The sequence below is a fragment of the Branchiostoma lanceolatum genome, chromosome 17, assembly GCF_035083965.1.
Source record: "Branchiostoma lanceolatum isolate klBraLanc5 chromosome 17, klBraLanc5.hap2, whole genome shotgun sequence".
Lineage (NCBI taxonomy): Eukaryota > Metazoa > Chordata > Leptocardii > Amphioxiformes > Branchiostomatidae > Branchiostoma > Branchiostoma lanceolatum.
The window spans coordinates 19,293,683-19,315,415 of record NC_089738.1 but is presented as its reverse complement, the minus strand read 5'-3'; the positions used below and the strand labels follow the sequence as shown (position 1 = coordinate 19,315,415).

At 43.5% G+C, this 21,733-nt stretch overlaps 3 protein-coding genes across 3 annotated transcripts; all 3 read left to right on the top strand.

Annotated features, from left to right (window-relative positions):
- Positions 1–685: 685 nt before the first annotated feature.
- LOC136422527 (neurotrypsin-like) lies at positions 686–2,927 on the top strand. Its single transcript, XM_066410299.1, has 5 exons — positions 686–743; positions 950–1,258; positions 1,600–1,911; positions 2,255–2,560; positions 2,815–2,927. The coding sequence occupies exons 1-5, from the start codon at positions 686–688 to the stop codon at positions 2,925–2,927; spliced, it is 1,098 nt and encodes a 365-aa protein (XP_066266396.1).
- A 753-nt stretch (positions 2,928–3,680) lies between these two features.
- LOC136422526 (fibropellin-3-like) lies at positions 3,681–6,202 on the top strand. Its single transcript, XM_066410298.1, has 6 exons — positions 3,681–3,693; positions 3,888–4,016; positions 4,157–4,273; positions 4,870–4,983; positions 5,266–5,343; positions 5,925–6,202. The coding sequence occupies exons 1-6, from the start codon at positions 3,681–3,683 to the stop codon at positions 6,041–6,043; spliced, it is 570 nt and encodes a 189-aa protein (XP_066266395.1). The 3' UTR covers positions 6,044–6,202.
- A 6,469-nt stretch (positions 6,203–12,671) lies between these two features.
- LOC136423203 (fibropellin-3-like) lies at positions 12,672–17,309 on the top strand. The gene is made up of 8 exons (XM_066411275.1): positions 12,672–12,868; positions 13,395–13,584; positions 13,670–13,905; positions 14,267–14,377; positions 15,136–15,246; positions 15,614–15,724; positions 16,680–16,754; positions 17,053–17,309. Exons 1-8 carry the CDS (start codon positions 12,811–12,813, stop codon positions 17,163–17,165), a joined length of 1,005 nt encoding a protein of 334 aa, XP_066267372.1. The 5' UTR covers positions 12,672–12,810; the 3' UTR covers positions 17,166–17,309.
- The last annotated feature ends 4,424 nt before the right edge of the window (positions 17,310–21,733 follow it).

The window sequence follows — 21,733 nt, the reverse complement described above, 5'->3', positions numbered from 1 at the left end:
TGCTTCATATTAACCTAATCGCACTTTCCTTACTGACTGTAAGAGAGACTAACTCATCTAAGAATCGTTGCTCATAAATAGCCACCCTTCTGTAGACATTAACCCCACAAAAGTCTTTACGCACCGCAGTCTACCTCAGCTCAACAGACGACAAAGATATAAACATTCCTGTTTCCACGCACCGAACCTATTGCCTTCCGGGTTTCCTGGTAACACATGTAAGCTGAGGCGTTTTCAATTAAAACCTCGACGTTGTCAAGTTAGTTGGCCACGTTTATTTGACAGTCCTTGCCACCATATTGTCCACCCCTTTTTGCTGAATATTACTATCCATAAACCATTAGGAAAGTCTAAGTACAAGAAACTGAGAAACTTAAGCACAAGACACCAGTGCGAAAAAGAGACACAAACTTCTTAGTATACCATACTTAGTATACTATACTGTCCTTCCAGGTCTCCTGGCAACATAAGTAAGCTGAGGCATTTTCATTAAAACTCCGCATCACACCTCGACGTTGTCAAGCTGGCCACGCCAGTGATTCTTTAATTTGGTTGACTACTGCTACATTCATCACTGGGTCGTCCGCCGCCCATAACTACCGACGGTATCGTTGACAACACGATGTAAACTGTTGTAAACAGAACGCCGTTTAGTCAGTCGGAAGTTTGAGACCAGACGGTAAAGATGTGGAAGTTGCTGCTCCTGGTCGCGGCTGTAGGCACTCTGCCGGCCGAGTCAGTGGGTGAGTACAGCATTTGTTTCCAATTTCTTATAGGATATACAAATCTGATGATGTCAAGTGTACGAACTTTCAATTGAACCGCGCTGACACAGGGTGCGCCGCAGTAAAAACTAGCCTTTATTTTACACTGTCGTCGACGTCATTCTGTCCCAGGCCAAGCTACGTACCGTAAAAATTTAGATCAGCAAATTTTGCCTTTTTTCTAGACGTCCGTCTGGTCGGCGGAAGCGGCTCTCATGAGGGGAGAGTCGAGGTGTTCCATGACGGCCAATGGGGAACGGTCTGTGATGACGCCTGGGACCTGAATGACGCACGCGTTGTTTGCCGCCAGCTGGGCTATCCGGGTGCAGATGAAGTAAAGTATGGCGCCTTCTTCGGCCAAGGCACGGGGCCGATCTGGCTGGATGATGTCCAGTGTACCGGTAATGAGACCAGCATATCCCAGTGTAGCCACCTGGGATGGGGCAATCATAACTGTGGGCACCGCGAGGATGCCGGGGTTGTTTGTACACCAAGTAAGTAGACCGCATACGGCATTATTTCAAATTTTATCATGTCAAAACTACCTTGAAAAATGAACCTTACTACGTCAACTAGTGTTGGATAAAGAATGTCGATTTGCCTTCATGACAGTGTCCTTATGTATAGGCTCTCCTTTATCAGCAAAATCTGCGCTGATGACGTCGGGGGCTACACCTGTACCTGTAAGAACAGCTGTCATGTTATGTATGTATTCTATTATTTTTTCCAGCCGATGACTGGGGTGATGAGCTACATCTGTAGCTGTGAGAACGGCTGGACAGGACACAACTGTGATCAGGGTTGGATTTAGGTCATTTTTAAATTTATTTTCCAGACGTCCGTCTTGTGGGCGGAAGCGGCTCTCATGAAGGGAGAGTTGAGGTGTTCTATAACGGCCAATGGGGGACGATCACTCATGACTCCTGGGACCTGAATGACGCACGCGTAGTCTGCCGTCAGCTGGGTTATCCGGGTGCAGAGGAAGCAAAAGGCAACGCCTTCTTCGGCGAAGGCTCGGGGCCGATCTGGCTGGATAGTGTCGGCTGTACCGGTAGTGAGACGGACATATCACAATGTAGCCACAGCGGATGGGGCGGTCATAGCGGCGATGGACACTGGGAAGATGCTGGAGTCGTTTGTACATTAAGTAAGTAGACCTCATGTGGCATTATTCACGTGTCAAAACTACGTCGTAGTCAACGTACCTAGTATAAACGTGACGTCTACGTTTGGGCAAATAGTACAAGAAGAATGTTGATTTTGCTTCATTACAGGGTCCTTATGTAGGATCCCCCCTCCTAATCAACGAAAACTGCAGTGATAATGTCGGGGGCTGTCGGTATGTTTTCCAGCCGATGAGTGCGCGTCCTCCCCATGTGTAAACGTAACCTGTACTGATGGTGTTGGGAGCTACTCCTGAAGCTGTGAGAACGGTTGGAAAGTGCATAAATGTGACCAAGGTTAGATTAAGATTTTCATTTATTTTGCAGACGTCCGTCTTGTGGGCGGAAGCGGCTCTCATGAAGGGAGAGTCGAGGTGTTCTATAGCGGCCAATGGGGGACGGTCACTGATGACGGCTGGGGCCTTCCTGACGCACGCGTCGTTTGCCGTCAGCTGGGCTATCCGGGTGCAGAGGAAGCAAAGCGTTACGCCTTCTTCGGCGAAGGCACGGGGCAGATCTGGCTGGATAGTGTCGGCTGTACCGGTAGTGAGATGGACATATCACAATGTAGCCACAGCGGATGGGGCGTCCATGGCGATACACACCGCGAGGATGCGGGGGTGGTTTGTACAAGTAAGTGGCATCATTTCCGTGTCAATAGTAAACTATGTATTGAACGTACTTTGAATAAATGTAAATACGTCAACGTGGAAGCAGCAAGTATTGCATAAATAATCCCCCTTTGGCTTCCCGACAGGGTTCTTAATAATATGTTAGCTCTCCCTTATCAACGAAACCTGCGCTGATGGTGTCGGAGACTGTACTTGTATTTATGACAACTCTTCATTTAATAATATGTAACATGTTTATTTTTTCACCTTGCATAGGGTACTGCGCCTCCTCCCCATGTACACATGGAACCTGTGTCGACCTCTTGGGCAGCTACACCTGTAGCTGTGAGAACGGATGGGAAGGCAACAACTGTGGTCAAGGTCAATAGTTTGCTGAAGAGTAAACTGCGTATCATGTACATTGACATTGAATGGACCCTGAATTCTTCGCATGAGTGATTGTATGGAAATGATGACTTTAAATATTCGAATAAACGTATACACGTCTTGACTTTAAGCCTCCAAACACAGTAGAATTCTTTCTTTCAGACATTGACGAGTGCGCGAGCAACCCTTGCCTGCTAGGAGGGACCTGCCTGGATCACGTGAACGGCTACAGCTGTGTCTGTCCTAAAGACGTCATCGGAGAGAACTGTGAAAGTGGTAATTGGAGATTTGTTAACAATTTAATCCATCGCCTTTTTGGCAACGTTTTGTTGGTAGTTCAACATACAAAGCATACGAAACTGCAGTCGGTGAAACTCGTCTCTTCAACTATTTGTTAACATTTATCATTTACAAATTCCAGTATCTTTTGCCGGGGATTGCTACCAGTTCTCGACCTCAGCTGCTAACCACCGTGACGCCACACGGGCCTGCAGTGCCAACAACGGCCGCATGGTGGACTTGAAAGACCAACAGCATCAACAGTTCCTGGCTGACACCATCGCGGCCACCACCGGCGTCTCCAACTGGCTGGCCATGAAAACCGCATCGCCGCCAGTTCTCTACAGTGATGGTTCTCCTATTTTAGGTATATACACCTCATTTGTGTCAAGCGGATACTCTGGATACAAAAACGATTATGATCGAGACGTTATTACTATACTTATACATGTAGGATGCACGCCTGAGCCATTTAAATGCACGTTGACTGTGAGAACCTTAATCTATCAGTTGACTGACAAGTCGTGACAATTATCAAACGAAACGTCTTTAAGAACAATCTAATCTAAGATGATTTAATTTCATACTTGAACCTCAAACATTACCAGGTTTGTGCCTATAAAGGTTTGATGCGTAGATTTAATATGAAGTTGTTTTATTTTCTATTGTTGAATTGAAATCAGGCTCCCTGCAGTGGGGAGAAGACGAAGATTCATCCCCGTTGGACCTATGTGTTTTCCTGGACAGCTTCGACAACTACAGGGCGAAGAAAGCGTTCTGCACGGAGCAGCACAACTACGTCTGCCAGTCTGGTACACAATTTTCCTACTTTCAGGCATTTGCTTCTTTTATTTTACCTTTCGTTTCCACAAAAGCTAATATAAAGCAGCTCAAAATCGTCCATGAAAATAATTGTTACTTGTGATTGTTGTTCGTTGTTCCACCAATGCAGCTCTGAAACCGTGCGAGCCAAACGTGTGCCAGAATGGCGGCAACTGCAGCTCCTGTTTCGGCGGCTCCACATTCTGCGAGTGTCCTGCCGGGTTCGACGGGAAGACTTGTGAAATAAGTAGGTACTGTTTATGTTCTACTAGTGATAAGACGCTATGTTTCCTTGAATAGAACGTTCAGAAGGCCTCACTAGAAAATAAAACTTCCCGAACGAAACGTTCAGATGCAGCCAAACCTGACTGGATGACTGGAATAATATGGTCACTGTAGTCAGGATTCCACATGATTGGGCTAATGGGAAAATAATATAAGTGAACATAAAAAAGGATCACATTGGCCGGGAAATTCTTTTGTAGAAGTGGTCATTTGTACTGGTGTGACTGTATTGCAGAGGGTTTATATTTCACATGTGTAAAACATATGCTAGCTCTGCTTCCGGCCATGTAGGTAAAAGTATATATATATGTATACAAAAAGGTAGGCAAAAATACTCTCATCAACTTAAAAGATCGACCTAGAGGCAAATCAGTAAAGATGCTTTGCTAGCAAGGGTTGGTCCTATCATTCTTTTTTTCATCTGTTCACCTCTTCATGCTCGTGTACACTAATTGACAATAGTATTATGCATTGATTATAGCAAATACGTTATAGACTAGAAGCTCCCGTAGCTTTATGACTGTCACAGTTTGAATATTCTTAATGATATTTCAACAGACATTGACGAGTGTGCCTCCGGGCCGTGCCAAAATGGCGGGAGTTGTCATGACGACATCAACTCCTACACCTGCACCTGCCCAATCGGTTACCAAGGAGACCACTGCGAGACAGGTTGGTGTGATAGGGATATTGGGTTCACAAACGTTTACCTGGCCGATGTTCCAGTAACTCCTCAGCAGCCATCCTAATGACCTGAATAGACACTACTACCCCTTGTCGCAGGGTGGCGCTTCGGCAAGGGTGCGGTCAAAAATACCCCCTCGTTTCTTTTTACGGAACTGAAGTTTGTGTGGTTCCTTACATTTTAGCAGTAAAAAAATTCTGTTATATTTAGACCGTAACAACACAGTTTGTCCTATTTATTTATTTTCTTTTATTGTCTATTTTATTCAGACACGGATTGGTGTTCCAATATCCAGTGCCCGCATGGTTTTATCTGCCAGGACTTCACGTTCTACTTCCAATGCGTCCGTGAGTATAGTTTTATCATGATGATATAGTTGTCACATTTTGTTGGTAGCATGTTATGTGCAATACCTATCATTGGTCAGCATACATTTGATCAATACTCTTTTGTTGTCTTTTCAATAAGAATTCGATGCTAAAAAGTCATTTGCAAGTTATCTTAGTACGCTCGTTACAAAGGGTTATATATGATTAGTGAAATATTCATAATTGCTTGCATGATTGACATAATGTGATTTGATTGGTCCTATAAACTTTTCTTTAAAAATGTTGATGCATTTCAGGCAACATACCATTTTTTCAAACACATGCTGCCAAGCCCAGTACTCATCCATGACATTCTTAATTTATCATACACCAAAAAAGCAATTACTCAAAAAACTGGATATGATTTTGGAAACGGTTTCCAAAAAATCTGACCGTTCCCAAAATCATATCCAGTTGTATGAGTAATTGCTTTTTTGGTGTATCTTATTACCTGGATGTCTAATCTTCATCGACGTACTTAATTTATCATAATTGCGTGAAGAAGTGTTAACAAGAAAAACTGTTTACAAAATTCCCCTTTGTGAACACTGTCAATCCAGACCCATCTTCCGTTGCTCGGGGCCGGGGTATGGCGTACCAGTGCAGCAGCGCCTCCTGTCCGGATGGCATGTACTGCACCCAGGAGGGCGTGGCAGCCTTCTCGTGCAAGCCTGAGTGACGTCACAACCGAAGCCTCCCACGTGACAACGACCAGCCAATGGCCGCTACATGCGTGCCTTGAAAATGCTTTTAGAGCATGCTGAAAGATAACTGAAGAAAGAAGCACCACATAGGGATAAAAGATGCTACTAATAAAGTACCTGCAGCAAAAACCAAATTCACAGTTTCTGTCCATGCTTTACTCGAGCCTTTCATATGGAGTTTCAAAGGTGGGGAAGCCCCCACTGCCACTTTCACTTCATATCCAGAATGGACATATTTCGTTGAGACATAGAGATATAAATAGAAGACGTTCTATCAATAAACAACCAGCAAGAAAATGATATTCACAGTTTATGTCAATTTCATGATTTTTGCTAGGGTGAGTCAAAACCACAATACACAAATGGAAAAAAAATATCATCACAATATAAATTCCAGTATCAGGTAACGTAACCTGTAAGCCAGTATGTACCTCTATCACACCTGTGCGCCCGTCTCTTCATAGCCTACTAGTCAGTGTTGCACACATCAAATAAAGATAAGAGGCTACAGCGTCGCAGGAAGAATGTCATACATGGATGGCATATTCTGAAAGGCGTAGTTAGTAGCGACCTCCTGCAGAAGTCTTTGGAATTGCATCAGATATTGCACTAGGAAAGCCCTCACTAGGAAACCAATGTTATGTAACGAGTTTGTTCAGTGCAAGGCCACATGGGCCACTATCTTGAAGTCATGCGTATTCCATTCCAAAAGACGTCCCTAACCTAAGTTATGTATTCATTTCCACCTGAGTAAAGAAAGGAAAAGTATGTTCAGTGAATCCATGACCTATATGGTTCTGGGCAAACACCATGACGTTTATTTTCAGCCATGCTGAGGCATGGTTATGTCCCCACTGTTTTACTGAAGGTCATCCTTATTCCAATAATCAAAAAGCAAAATTTGAACCCTTCTATAAGAAATAATTACCGCCATCTCCAGCCCAATCTTTAAATTATTCGAATCCCTCCTGCTTACCCGTCTCGAGAAGCACCTGGCCTCTCCTGCAAATCAGTTTGGGTTTAAAACACACTATGGAACCGACATGTGTATCTTTTCTCTCAAATAGATAATTTCTTCATTGAAACGCCGAGGTTCGCCTGTCTTCGTTTGTTTTCTTGACGCTTCTAAAGCGTTTGATAGGGTAAACCAATACACACTGTTCAAGAAGTTAATCGACAGAAATGTACCTGTTTACTTAGTACGCATCATTGTACACTGGTTTTCTATGTCGAGCCCGAAATAAACAACAAAGTATAAAGTTACGCCACACGACCCCATCTACAAGGGACCTCTACAAAGTAAGTTTATGGTTTCACAAAAGGACTTCAAGAATTCAAGAACTAAAAAAAGTTCTTATGACATCAGTAGAGTTGTAGTGTGAGTGAGGGGGTGAGTGCCTAATCTCACCAGTGAACGTTCCCTCCCTCCCTATTATGCTAGGGTCACATTTCCAAGTCGGGGCCTGGCCAGGCAGTTTGAGAAAAAAAATGCATATCCAGAATATACATAATATGGAAAGGAGTAATTTTTGTTTCGCGTGTTTTACTTCATTTATTTATTTATACAGGGAAAATACACTCTATCTTTTTATTTATTCATTGGTTCAGCATGTACATGCCAGGGTTGCCCAACTAGCCGGAGGCTATTACTAAGGGCGAACCCATGTGCGGCCATAGGACTGTAGGTTTTGAACCACTCACACCGGGAAGGACCCCTTCTCTTTTCGATAATTGCAGTGGGTTCTTTAACGTGCTCGAGGTGTGAGCACTCAGGCAACAAGCCTAATTTGTCGTCTTTCATATTTCGTTCCCGCAAGTTGTCCGTTTTACCTCAAGAAACAGCCTTCCTCGTCATTGACCTTTCCCCGCACATTCTTACAAAAATGAAACCATTTTCAGGTTATTCATTAATAGCCCAAGTTAACCTTTGGAAACCTCGCTCCATGGTTGACTGCCGTTCGCTTTAAGGTTATCACTATGTAAACCTGAAAGGTGGTCGCCAATAGACCTTTCTGACGCGGCGGCCATGATAGAATGAAAACGAGGCCCTTGTGGCAAACATTAGACCGATCCTAACTGTCAATCATAATTACCAGTTTAGCCAATGATTACCTGATAATTAGAGAATCGACCAATGAGGAAGTGGCTGCATGACCGTCAAATATTTGCATTTCTATGTTTTTATTTTGCATTTCTACGCTCTGACAGAGGAGGGCGGAGACTATGGGATCGGTCAACGAAGCTTTAAATTGCTGCATCTTTTTTGTACATTGCATTAGTTGTAATATTGATACTTGGATATCATATTTTAAAACTTAATGTGATTTAGGACGAAAACTAAATCTGTACATTATTTTTGCTTCTTTGCCTCATTGGCCTCGTCTTCATTCTATCATGTCCGCCGCGTGAGAAAGGTGTATTTTAGAAACGCATACAAAAGTCCGCTGAAGCTACAATAAACCACTGGTCTACGCCGATTGAAACATTTTGAAATTTTAAATGCTATAACTATGTTATGCTTGATGACTTCTTGTGGTCAACGTCTTTAAGAATGCTGTTACAACGGGTGCCATTCTACCTCGAGCTGCAAAGGTCATTGAATTGCTTACGTCGCTTTAACAAAGTCGTTTGGGGACTTCAAGAAGATGGGTATGTCAGGTTGAAAAACCATGGCTAAGGCGCACCAACGTGCGCTCAAAACCCAGATATTTACGGAGTATGACTGGGAGCGACACAACTGCTGCGTGTTTATCAGTCATGCACTAAGGCCCAATTTACACTTGTCCTTTTAACTGTAGTACTACACATGGTAGTCTACTACTGTAGTAAACTACACCTTTTTTCTGTGTGTAAAAAGAAAACTACTACTGAAGTCTACTACAACCTCGGGGGTAGTAGTACTACACTTCGGTGGAGATTCTGCGAGACTTCGAACCGGGTTTCGTGACAATCAGGAACACCTGTCGTTGAGTGTAAAGTGGACGTGAATCTGAAGTCTACTACAGTAGTAGACTACCATGTGTAGTACTACAGTTTCATTGAACAAGTGTAAATTGGGCCTAAGTCATGTTATCGTAGGATCGTTAACATCCTCAGGACGCCCCCGTGCGGAGTGGAGGTGCGGGGCCGGCTGACAGTTCATGGACAAACATTATTTGCATAACTCAAGGCAGGACAAAAATACCACGCGTTTCCATGCACCGGATAGAAAAGGAGCAATATCAGCTGATCCACATAACTCGAATCCCATGGCCATGAGGCAGGCTTAGTCGTGTAGCCGGCCTACCACTCTTTGGAGGCCGAGGGACACGGCAGGTAGACCCGGTACAATTGGACATCCTGGTTTCCTTTCTCGAACGTGCAGTGTAGCTTTTCTCCTGTACTAAATTTTCCGCCGTTTCAACTGAGGTGTTTTTTTGTAACTTCTAGTGGCTAGCACTGCAATGCGACTTTGCTACGGCTCGCGTATTTACCCACATCAAGCCTATTATTCTCGAAGTGTGTTAGAATCTTTAACGTGCAGAGTGTTAACACCTGAGGCTAAATCCTTAATCTCCCTCATACACGGGGCAGTCGGCTTAATGTCACTATCCAAAATGACTAATAGAATCTCTTACAAGTATCCGAGCTGGGGCGGGCCGACCAAAGGATCGAACACACTCCTTGGGATCCCGGGAACTTTATCTATACGATGAGGCAGTGGGATCGCCTAAACATTTTTGTGACTGCGTGTCAATTTCATGCCCTTAATTCATTTTCATTGTTTACAGTGATAACGTTTTACATCAAGTAATAAACAGCCTTATGCATTCCTTGCCATTTGGCCTTTCCTCGCAGATTCTTAAAAAATGAAACCATTTTCAGGTTATTCATTGATGAGACAAGTCAACAATCGGAAAGCTGCCTCCGCTGTAGACTGCCCTTCGCTTGAAGGTTATCATTATGCTAACATCAAAGGCGGTCGCCAAAAATACGAGAGTATCCCACTTGACTGCGCGCATGTTTGAAGCGTCGCTACGACATAAATTGGACTGTATTACCCTTGCATTGCAATACCATGCAAAATGTACAGATTGACTTTATAATGGAAATATGATGCAAATTGTGCAGCTATGACTAAAACACACACACAAAGTGTAAAACGATTTGTATTTTGTGACAGAAATTCAACGTGCTACAGTTCCAGTGAGATACCCGGGTACCCGCTTTAGAAACGCGAAAGAAAGTCAGCAAATGCGTCTTGTAAACCATTGATCAATGCGTAAGCTAATTGAAACATTTTCAACGTGTAAATGCTATAACTATATAATGATTGATGACTTCTTGTAGTCAACGGTTTTGTGAATGATGTAACAACGGGTACCATTCTGCTTCGAGCTATAAAGGTCATTGACTTGCCTATGTCGCTTTTATTAACAAGGTCGTTGATGGACTTCAGGAGAGTGGATATGACAGGTTGAAAAACCAAGGTTAATGCGCATCAACGCTTCTTACCCAGATATTTACAAAGTATATATTTGGCTGGATATGACACAACTGCTGCATGTTTATCAGGTAAAAAAAAGCCGTCCCTAACTTTTGTAGTTTCATGCCCGTACACAACCTCATGAAGTCCTCGCGCGGAGCGGAGGTGTCAGGCCGGCTGACCGTTCATGGACAAATGTTATCGGCAAGAGTCAACACGGGACAGAAATATCTTACGTTTCTATGTTCTTGAGAGAAAAAGAACAATGTCAGCTGATCCACTTTAGCATCACCTTATTTTAATAAAGCTCGGTTACAGTTGCGCCGGAGCCCGTAGAGGGTGTCAGCTCGGTCGGCCCTCGAAGACACAACTTTGTCCAGGTTGACTGCCGGACACCGTTGGGCACCCCTCATTGTTCTGACGATTAGCTCACGGCGCCTAATTGTTATCGGGCCCCGGGTTGATTTTAACCAGGCATTGAAATAATTCTCCGGCCAGGTCGTGCCCAAAAATAGCCCAGTAGTCACAGAGTGTCCCGTCAGGCCCGAGAGTAAAAAAAAAACACAGCTCGTAAACCACCCGGTTGGGATCCTTTATCCAACTGTGACTAAAGCATAAAAGGAGAAATCTGGGGACTCTTTGTAGGGCGAGGGACACGGCAGGTAGACCCGCTACAGTCGGAAACCTTGGTATTCCTTTTTCGTACATACAGTACCAGTGTATCACAGTCAACTTACCAGATATAACTTTTATTCTCTAGAAAATGTACACCGTTTCAACTGAGGTGAAGCATGATACCCTTTTCAATCTAAAGCGGCTTGCAGCGCAATGCAACTTCGCCACGGTTTCCGTATTTTGCCCAATCAACCCTCTCATCTTGATAAGTGTGTTGGGCTCTTTTACATACAGAGGTTTGGCGCTTTAGGCTAAGGCCTGATCATTAATCTCCCTCATACACGGGGCTGTCGACTTTACGCCATGACACATCCCCTGTAACAACGGGCGCAATTCGGACTGCAAAGGTACGAGGGGTGATCAGTAAGTCCTTGGTCCCACCCAGAAATAAGGTGCACAACTCACATTTTGGGCCATGATCATGTAGTATGACATCTTTTAGCAATATCCACCAAGCTTCAATTCATTGTGAACATTACTTTACAGATGACCCTCAGTAACATTAGGTGAGGTAGAAGGATAGAAACATGGACAATTGAGCTGTGACCTGAGGTGTGCAGGCCGACTTGCCCTGCTGAAAGTCAGATACCCACTTCTTTTCAGTTGAAATTAGAAGGGAATCTTTATCAAACATTTTGACAATGTCTTCGCAGATTTTATGCCGATTCATGGCATGAAGAACTTGACCCACACAACTCTGACCACAGTGCACCCTTGTTTTTCTCGTCACCTACCTGATAGTTTTCAAATGGACGTCTAAAAAGTAAGGGTCACACTAATTTGAAGTTTGGTGCATATTGCTAAAAGATGTCACACTACGTAATTATCCCCAAAATTTGAGTTGTGGACCTCATTTATAGGTGAGGACTTATTGATCACCCCTCGTAGTTGAACTGTTTACGTCGCTTTAACAAAGTCGTTTTGGGACTTTACGAAAAAACAAGGCTCATGCGTATCAACGCTCCGAACCCAGATATTTACCCAGGATATCTGGGAACGAAACAACTGTTGCCTGTTTGTCGTTCTGAAGTTTCGTAAACATCCCCAGGATGTCCTTCTGTAGAGCGGAGGTGTCGGGCCGGCCGACCGTTCATGGACAATTGTTATCGGCAAAAGTCAACACAGGACAAAAATATCGTCCGTTTCTGTGCTCTGGAGAGACAATGCTCTGTGTCAGCTGATCCACTTTAGCATCACTTTGTCTGAATAGAACAGCTTAGTTCAAAAGTAAAAAGGCAACGTTTTAATACAAGACACATTAAAGACAAAACGTTTTCCTCGTGCCAACATCCGGTCTACATCTACATCGAAGCAGACATGGATATGTTTTGCGGGAATTTTTGGTCTAAATATTCTTGGCCAGTCTTTACCATGACGTCACCTTAACACGCTGGTCACCTTGTCTGCCTCGTGCCAGTTTGTTGAGTTTGCGCAAGTCGCACCTGTTGTCATGGATGTGATGTAGACTTGGTGACGTCCTACCGAAGGCCACACTAGTCAGCACTCTGTATTCTCGTATATAAGGCCTTCTTCTTACAGAAGTAGCGCACAGATTATACTCATATCGTACCACAGTCTAACTCAGATCAAAAGGCGACAAAAATGTGGAAGTTGTTGTTGTTCGTCGCGGCCGTGGTCGTCTGGGCGGAATCGGCGCGAGGTAGGCAAACAATTTGTGGCAGTAGTGTTCTAAACTAGAAGTAAGGGTCCACACTCAGGTCAGGTGCTCCATTTTTGATATGATAAAGCTTTCCCGCATAGTTTTACGGTGATGTTGCATTTTTACGCACTGAATAGCTTTTTGTGCAAGCCGACAATGATTTAACTTTCTCATGTTATTTGGCGACCATCCCCGCCCCGCCCCGCCACGGTCGACTCTGTTGCGCCGCCACCCCGTCCACCCCCGTCCCCCTCCGCGCAGACGGAATCGGTCGGGGATGGGCGGTCACCCACTCCGCTGGCGCCCGGAGCCCAGCCCGATGGGGCCGGGAAGCGGGGGCAAAGTTACCGGACGACCCCGTCTTTTCTCGACGCCGGGGCCTTGTCCATATTTCGGGCCGCTGAATAAAAAAATTAAGACCCGGAATATAATGCTGGCTGTGCTGTCATGGGAATAGAAAACATTTTGCTCAACTTGAGTCATCGATGTAAATATGGCACTTTTAATCATAATCCTCTTACGGCAGGTGAAAATGTCGCCCAGGGAAAGCCAGCGTACCAATCAAGCACCCATCCGGATCCGAACATCGGGCCTGCCAGCGCTGCTGTAGACGGGAACACCAACACCGACTTCTCGGCTGGTTCATGCGCATCCACCTTAGATCAGAGTAATCCAAGCTGGTGGGTAGATCTTGGCCAAGAGCACATCATTGACAGGTACGTGGACAGCAAATTACTCTCCACCCATTGACTAATAAAATGTGGCAACTTTGTATCATTGATTTGTTTGTTTTTTCTACAGAGTGGACATCTTCAACCGCCAGGACTGCTGTGGGGAACAACTTGACCACTTTGACATCCACATCGGGGATTCCCCCCAGGTTGGACAGAACCTTAAGTGTGGAGATGATCATCGAATCGACCCAAACCAGCCAGCCATTTCCGTCTCGTGTTATGGGATGCGGGGACGGTACGTGGGCATCCGTCTTCCCGGACCATTCCGAAGACTGACCCTGTGCGAAGTCCTAGTATCTGGGGGTAGGCCTTTTCTTCATTCACTTTCCATTCAAACTAGAGCCGAGGAGCCCTATTGACTAAGTTTCGGAATACGTTTAAATGTTTTCGTTTCTTTGGCATTCATTCCCCTTATATGGCATTACGCATATGTGTAATTAGTATGGAGGTTTCTTATATCATTGCGAGATATCATTACGGAAAAGTATTTCCAAATCTAGCAAAACTTAGCAGCACATTTCTTAACGATAGACAAAGGGAGGTTATTTGTCTGTGCTGCCACACATATTCCGTTTGTAAAGAAAGTAATTGAAAAAGCAAATCGTTAAATATTTTTCTGCTCTTCTATCTTAAATAAAGTTTATGTAGCTTAATTTTTTTCCAGAAACGGATGATTGCGCGTCCTCCCCTTGTGTCCACGGCACCTGTTCTGATATCATCGGGGGCTACTCGTGTTATTGTGAGCCCGGCTGGACAGGACACAACTGTGACACAGGTTAGTGCACTTTCACTCAATTTACATGATGACAATTATATTCTGTTTAAACTCTTATCATCATATGGTAGATATTTCTTTGAATGTGTCGATTACACTGGTATGGAAGTGTAGATTCTGTAATAGTGCAAGAGTGCCCGACCCATCCCTCTTATACAGTGGAATAACGGTGCCCCCCCAGCACTTGCTGATGTACTTGTTGATATACAGTGTTGATGGGATTTTATGTATTCAGATTTACCACATTTGTGGAAGGATTGACATAACAGGTGACTATCACCTTTTCAAGATGTCAACCCAGACCAGACTGTAAGGTTTGGACCATCGCACACCGGGGGATGCCCCTACTCTTTATCGAAAGGTGTGGTGGGTTTTTTAACGTGCGCAGGGTGTGGCTCTCCCCAAACACGGGACCTCCATTTAACGTCCTATCCGAGGGACGTCCCTAACCGAAGCTAGGTACTCATTATCACCTGAGTGAGGAAATTTGTGTTTTTCCCAAGGGTACAACGTCCGGGCGCATGTCCAGACATGTCTGGGGGCGAGTCGGGATGGAACTCGGGTTACTTTGTTTGACGGCCAAATGTTCTAGCCGTTACGCCACACGACGCCACTATAATAATGATGATAATAATGATGATGGTAATGGTGTTGATTATGATGATGATGATGATGATGATGATGATAATATTGTGATGATAGTGATGTGGATGAAAAATATGCCATATAACACTATATGATACTTGCACTTATTCCAGGCATCAATGAGTGCGAGTCATCACCATGTGTACACGGAACCTGTATCGATGGCCCTGCCAGCTACACATGTAGATGTGCGAACGGCTGGGCAGGAACCAACTGTGAACAAGGTCTGTATGTACAAAACAAATATACAGTACCTCAATACCAAGCCACATAAAAAAATAAACTACTAATCCATCAACAACAAAAAAATCACAAACATAAGCAGGGTGCCCCAACGAATTTCAATGGCCATGCAGACAGACTATGGAGTAGACCATACTACACCGTATCACGGGGGTGTCGGCCTGTACCTGAGAATACTACTAGGGGGCCCAAATTGACATGTTCCTTTGGGACATCAAAATGATTTTGTGTTATTGGTGAGAAAACACACAACCAAAAACAGTAACCCGTCGAAGTTGAATATCCTTCCCGGAAGAGATAAGAGAATCACTTGCTGTGTAAGACTTTAATATCTGATAATTTTACCAGACATCGATGACTGCGCGACCAACCCTTGTATCCACGGAACCTGTACTGATGGGGTTGCGAGCTACACATGTAGCTGTGAGCTCGGCTGGGAAGGAACCAACTGTGATCAAGGTCGGTCATTTTCTTTAGAGCAAACTGCGCTGGTAGATTGACACCAACAGGTGGATATAGGTTTCTTAGCTTGGGCGGCCGTGTAGAAATGGCCCACTGTGAGTCAGGTTGGTGTGATAGGAAAATGAGGTTCTTTTAACACCGGCTCGAAACCATTTTTTTCTGGCCAGCATTCTGTAACTCCTCAGCAACCATCATCATGGGCTGAATGTGCTCTACTACTTCTGGCCGCATGGTGGCGTTACAGCAAGGATGGGGTCCCAAACGCGATTGAGCCTACATACCTGTCACATTTGTTCACGACTGGAGTAGTTTCTGTCACGGTTGGGACCGCATGTTAACGAGATGAAGCTATTTACCGAATTTAGTAGACTGTGCTTTACATTTGTCACACATTCTAGCAAATACACCTCACCTCACCTAGTCCCATCCTCAGTCTTGAGGGTCGGGGACCATGGTCGCTTTCAGCACGAGCTTTCTCCATCCTTCCCTGTCCTTCGCCCTCTGGGTACATTCTGCAAGTGACCGTCCTGTCCAATCCTTTATGTCATCTCCCCATCTCCTGCGTGGCCTCCCTCTGCTTCTGGTGCCGCAGATCTTCCCTTGCAGGATGTGGGTTGAGATGTTCTGCGCTCGAGTGACGTGGCCAAAGTACTGCAGCTTCCTTCTCTGTACCATGTTCAGTAGTGACCTTTGAATCCCCAGCTCTTCTAGCACTGAGTTGTTTGTACGATGTTCTGTCCAGCTGACCCTTAGTAGCTTCCTGTAACACTTCATCTCAAAGGCTTGGATCTTCTGGGTGTCCTTAGCATGAAGTGTCCATGCTTCGCAGCCATATGTCACCACGGGCCAGACCAGGGCTTTCAGCATGGAATACAAATTCCTGCTATATGCCCATACCGTTACAACACAATTCAACCATTCGTCCTGTTTTGATTTTATTTGTTTTATTCAGACGTAGACTGGTGTAACCCAGACCCGTGTCACCATAACTGGATCTGCGAGGACTTAGGGGTTGACTACCATTGTCGTGAGAACAGTTTTCGTTATGATATCATAGATGCCACATGTTGTTGGTGAAATTGTATTCATCAAGCAATCCGTATCATTGAACAGCACTAAATCAAGACCTACATTTTATTGATAATTACAGTGATACTGATTTGTTTTTTTCATTTTTCATTATTCAAGTATCATTACAAGTTCTCTCCAAAACACTCTTTACGGAGTTTTATGCATGTACATATTCTTTATATGTTTGGTTTTTTATCATCTCTGCATGAAAAACTGTTAACAAAATCTACTTTGTGAAAACTATGTGCATCTAGACCCACCTCATCGCGCCCGGGGGTTCCCGTACAAGTGCAGCAGCGACTCCTGTCTGGATGGCATGTACTGCACCCCTGAGAGTGGAGGTGCCTACTCATGCAAGCATGAGTGACGTCACAACGGAAGCCTCCCACGTGACAACAAACAGCCAATAGCGGCTACATGTGCGCCTTTCAAATGCCTCTTTTTCTAATTTAGAAACTAACCAGAGATTGAAGACGTTGGGGATCAATAAACCACCTGCATAAAAATGAAATTCACAGTTTCTGTCCATTTTTTTTACTCTCGCCTTTTACGAGGGCAAGTCAAAATATAAAAGTATGAATAGAAAATATAAAAGTATGAATAAAACATATGAAAGTATAGATTTTAGTATCAGATAACGTTGCCTGATAACCACTATGTATCACAATCGCACCTATGTACTTGATAGCCTACTACGATGTGTTGCACACACCAAAAAGAAGACGAAAATGCGTTGCAGGAAGAATGCCACACTCTCTTATGAAAAGTTGGCCTATTTTACTAAAGAATGGAATGGCAAATCCATCCCCATTCCACCAATCCAATCTCCTATCTATAGATGGAAAACATGTAAGAAAAAGGCTGTCAAACGTCATCTACCTGAAGTCCATTGAATACTCCAATCGGCAGCCTAATCTGACCTCTAAAGTGCCCATCTAGTGATTTCGAGCAGACTCCAGAAGGTGGAAAGTGTCGCTACAGCATCAAAATAAGCCTTGGTGACCTTTAACCTATCTTCACAAGAAATGATCACATCCAGACTGAACTCATTTCAGGGTGTACCGGAGACTACAAACATAGCTAGGAGACTATTTTTCTAACTAAATAAGATAGCCAAACCCTTACCTGTAATTTTCAGCTCCTAAATGCCAATATTTGCCGAGAAAATGGGTTCTTACAGTTAGTTTAAACAAGGCTAGTTGAAAGGTATACTAGTAGTGAGTAGCGACCTCTCGCGGAAGACTATGGGGGTGCATCAGATATTGCACAGACACTATCAACATATTCCATAAAGTAGTAAAGGAAAAACAGCCAAAATGCATTTTCAGTCGTTTAAAAACAATTAACACCGCACATTCTCACAACACCAGACTAGCACAGAAAGGAGCATTCCTGCTACCCAAACCCAGAACTAATGCCATTACTCGAACCTTCCTATACAGAGCTATCAGAACATACAACACTCTACCAATTCACATTACATCCTCAAATCCACGTGCATTCAAAGTAAAAATCTGGTCCTGGACAAAAACTCAAAGACATAAAAACTCACCTATCAGCTCATGGTGGTAAACTTGACTATATGACATCCGTATATTTCATGACCTCTGACCTCCACAATATCCAATATATGATAATATTATGTACATGTATGATATAATATGATAATAATGTTTCTGTTTATGTTAATTGAATGAGGATAATGATGAATTGATTTACTGACGTTATGAGTAATTTAATGTATTGCATAATATGATATGGTTAAGAACGTTAATGATTGATTTATGCTAGTTGTCTGATCAACATTATCTGTATAATTTGTTGTTATGTATTTTATTCGATTGTGTGTAGAGGACTCCAGGAAGAATAGTTCAATGTAACTAATGGAGATTCCTAATAAACAAACAAACAAACACTTGGAAATCCCTTACTGATAAAGCAAATGTACATTCACATGTGACCGCTGCAAATACGGCGCATAGACTCACAAAATGGAGAAAACATAGTCGGAAAAATATCATTGATTGAAACACACTCTCAAAAACAGTAAACTTACACACAAACTACATCGTCTGGCTTGATACACACAACCCTCAAACAAAACAGACAATTCCCGGATTTCCGAACCAAATAGTTCCAGGCAAAATTTGGCTCAACCATCTTGAGTTGAAAAAAACAAACATCGCACGACGTCCCTGGGTATATAAACTTACACAAGTGTCCCCTGCATCAAACACTGCGCCTGCTCAGCTACGGAGGAATGTGACCCAGTCTTGCCCTCAGCTCAGTAAGTCAACGATCGTATCAACATTAAAATCTGTTTATGAGGCTTTGTATTGTTCAACAATGTTGCCACGTACACGGTATCGATCAACCTTCTGCACTCTGTACCCCGTGGCATGTCAATTGGCAGTCTGAGCGTTCACACCAAATTAGATCTCCATCTCGAGAAACAGCGGTGTTGTCAGGTCTGGTTTGTGCAATTGAAGGGGTTTTCAATTGAAAAGTTTGGAGAGGTTGAAGCATCTGCCACTGTTGCCAAGTGAGCAGTATAGGTTGTGGTTACGAAATACAGTGTTACGGCATGTTGTGTTACGTCATATACACTTAACTATGTGCCAATGGTAATGGTCAATTGTAATGTACACTACAAAACTGCCAAGTTGGCACATTTTACGATATGCCTCTCTGCAGTTGATGGTGATATCTCTTTTGAAGGAGCTTTCTTGGTCAGCCAAAAGGAGATACGTTTTGGCTTACTTCGTGCCAACTGAGGTACTAGAACATTCTAAAATGCCCTAGCCCACATTGAAGAGAACGTGAATCTGTTTTGTACAGCTGATATCGACCCTGTAAAACGAGATGCATACTGGCTCCCAGTTCCAGTAACACCTACCTGTGAATCTTTTTTTTATCTAAGCATTGTTTGCATCAACCGGCCGTTGATACTATGACGTCACCTCAATACGCCCCTCACATGTTCTGCCTCGTGCCAGTTTAGAGAGTTTGCGCAACTCGCCCTTGTTGTCATGGCTGTGATGTTGACCTTGTGACGTTTTACGGTGGCCCACACCAATCAGCAGTCTATTTAATCGCATATAAGACCATTCTCATACAGAAGTAGCGCACAACCCAACCCGTAAAACAGTCTCTTTACGTCGCACCACGGTCTAATCAGCTCAACAGACGGCAAAGATGTGGAAGTTTCTGCTCTTCATCTCAGCCGTGATCGTCTGGCCGGGATCGGCACAAGGTAGACATGAAATCTGTTCTTAATCAGGAGCAAGGCCCTCGCTAGTCTCAGTCTTGTTTGGATTAGCCCACATTACTTCAGCGCTTTTACTTACTTTTATGATGCAAATATGTCGCATTTACACTCTCCGAATACTGTTATGCAACCTGTCATTGACTAAACTGGCAGTGTAAACGAATGATCAGATTTTGACTCATAAAACTGTCCTCATCTTATCTACACTGAAAATGAAAGTTAAAGTTATACAGTTAGGTTTAACGCACTTATCTTCCACTGGTCGGGACAGAGAAGACAGATACTATGTACCGCATTTACAGGTTCATTGTACCTTTAAAATTCCCCTAGTCCTTATAACAGCCACAATGAACAGTCCCGTCCTCCTTTCGAATAGCGCGCATGTCGGGTGAGCGACACAGCCGGGATCGAACTCACAGACTCTAGTCTCAGAGTCAGGGGCACACCAATGGCGCAATTTGAACGTCTTTAAGTGACGATGTCGTAGTACTTTTTGACCGTCCGTTTTACCTTCGTATAAAACTAACGCCCCTTTTTCTGTCGATTCGACAAAAAAATCCATTTCAATTATTTGCCAGCAGGACAAAATTCAAAGTACACTTTTGTGTGTGTGTCGATAGCGTCCAAAAAGCAAATACATAATCTGGAACGCTAATCATTTCTTCGATGAATTACAAAATTGTCGAGTGCGCAATGAGTACACGGTCTGGATACAGATTCGTACATTTTAAGTAGTATGGCTTTCATACAGTTGGCAGGAATGCTTATGCTCCCACTCAGGTTAGAGGAATAGTTTACACATTTACAAACTGTGTGACGTCAATATGTACGTGCTCGGGTGTAGTCTATATTCTTCAAGTAGATGTTGGGTGGACGTTTGTTACGTGTTTTGTCAGAAAACGTATAATACTACTTACTAATACTAGTAAGAATAGATGGCTATTAGATTCCAAATCCTTTGTCACACGTTGATCAAGATGAAAATTTTTGGACAGTATAACATTATGTGAAAGAAAATGTTCGGTGTGAAAACTATCTTTGGCATTGGACGAAGTCGAGCAGGGTTTCCTTTTGTGTCTTACAATTCACTGCTACCACGATGACATTCAAATGTTAATTCAAACTAGAGTTCCACGAACACATATCTCCGCCGAATAAGCAAGGGTTTCTATAAAGAGTGCAGAGAGTGTCAGAGAGAATTAATTGACATGTGTACATGTGTGTTATGTACAGGGTATGGTGGTTTGCAAGTTAAATTAGAAATGTATGTTACAATCAATGCCTATGTAATCATAATTGCTGTTGTTAGAAGAGCGTTTGAATTATATGTGCCAAAGGTTAACATGTCAAAAATGTAGCTTTGTGTGTATGAACAGTATTACCTTAAGTAGCAGTTTGCTGTTATCTCAAGGCAACACAGAAGATGATGATGATTACAGTGACTCTGTCTTGTACATGTCCACGGACATAAACGTGATCTAGAAGGGTACTACCGGTATTGTCAGTGGAGCTTGAACTGTCCCGTTACGGATTACAAGGATTTGGGGAGGAAAAGGTCAAAATTGAAATCACCAAGGATAATTGTCAAGATGTCACTTGGAAGTTGATGTATGACGTTTTTGTAGTCTATCGATAAAGGCGGCTTCAGGCAAGGAGTGTAGTCTGTA

Excerpts from the sequence above, each read along its gene's own strand:
- LOC136422527 (XM_066410299.1), top strand. The coding sequence starts at position 686 with ATGTGGAAGTTGCTGCTCCTGGTCGCGGCTGTAGGCACTCTGCCGGCC. Across the intron at positions 1,259-1,599 it reads CGGGGTTGTTTGTACACCAA|ACGTCCGTCTTGTGGGCGGA; the intron begins GTAAGTAGACCG and ends TTTATTTTCCAG. Across the intron at positions 1,912-2,254 it reads TGGAGTCGTTTGTACATTAA|ACGTCCGTCTTGTGGGCGGA; the intron begins GTAAGTAGACCT and ends TTTATTTTGCAG.
- LOC136422526 (XM_066410298.1), top strand. Across the intron at positions 4,017-4,156 it reads CAACTACGTCTGCCAGTCTG|CTCTGAAACCGTGCGAGCCA; the intron begins GTACACAATTTT and ends CCACCAATGCAG. Across the intron at positions 5,344-5,924 it reads GTTCTACTTCCAATGCGTCC|ACCCATCTTCCGTTGCTCGG; the intron begins GTGAGTATAGTT and ends CTGTCAATCCAG.
- LOC136423203 (XM_066411275.1), top strand. The coding sequence starts at position 12,811 with ATGTGGAAGTTGTTGTTGTTCGTCGCGGCCGTGGTCGTCTGGGCGGAA. Across the intron at positions 13,585-13,669 it reads CAAGAGCACATCATTGACAG|AGTGGACATCTTCAACCGCC; the intron begins GTACGTGGACAG and ends TTTTTTCTACAG. Across the intron at positions 14,378-15,135 it reads AGGACACAACTGTGACACAG|GCATCAATGAGTGCGAGTCA; the intron begins GTTAGTGCACTT and ends CACTTATTCCAG.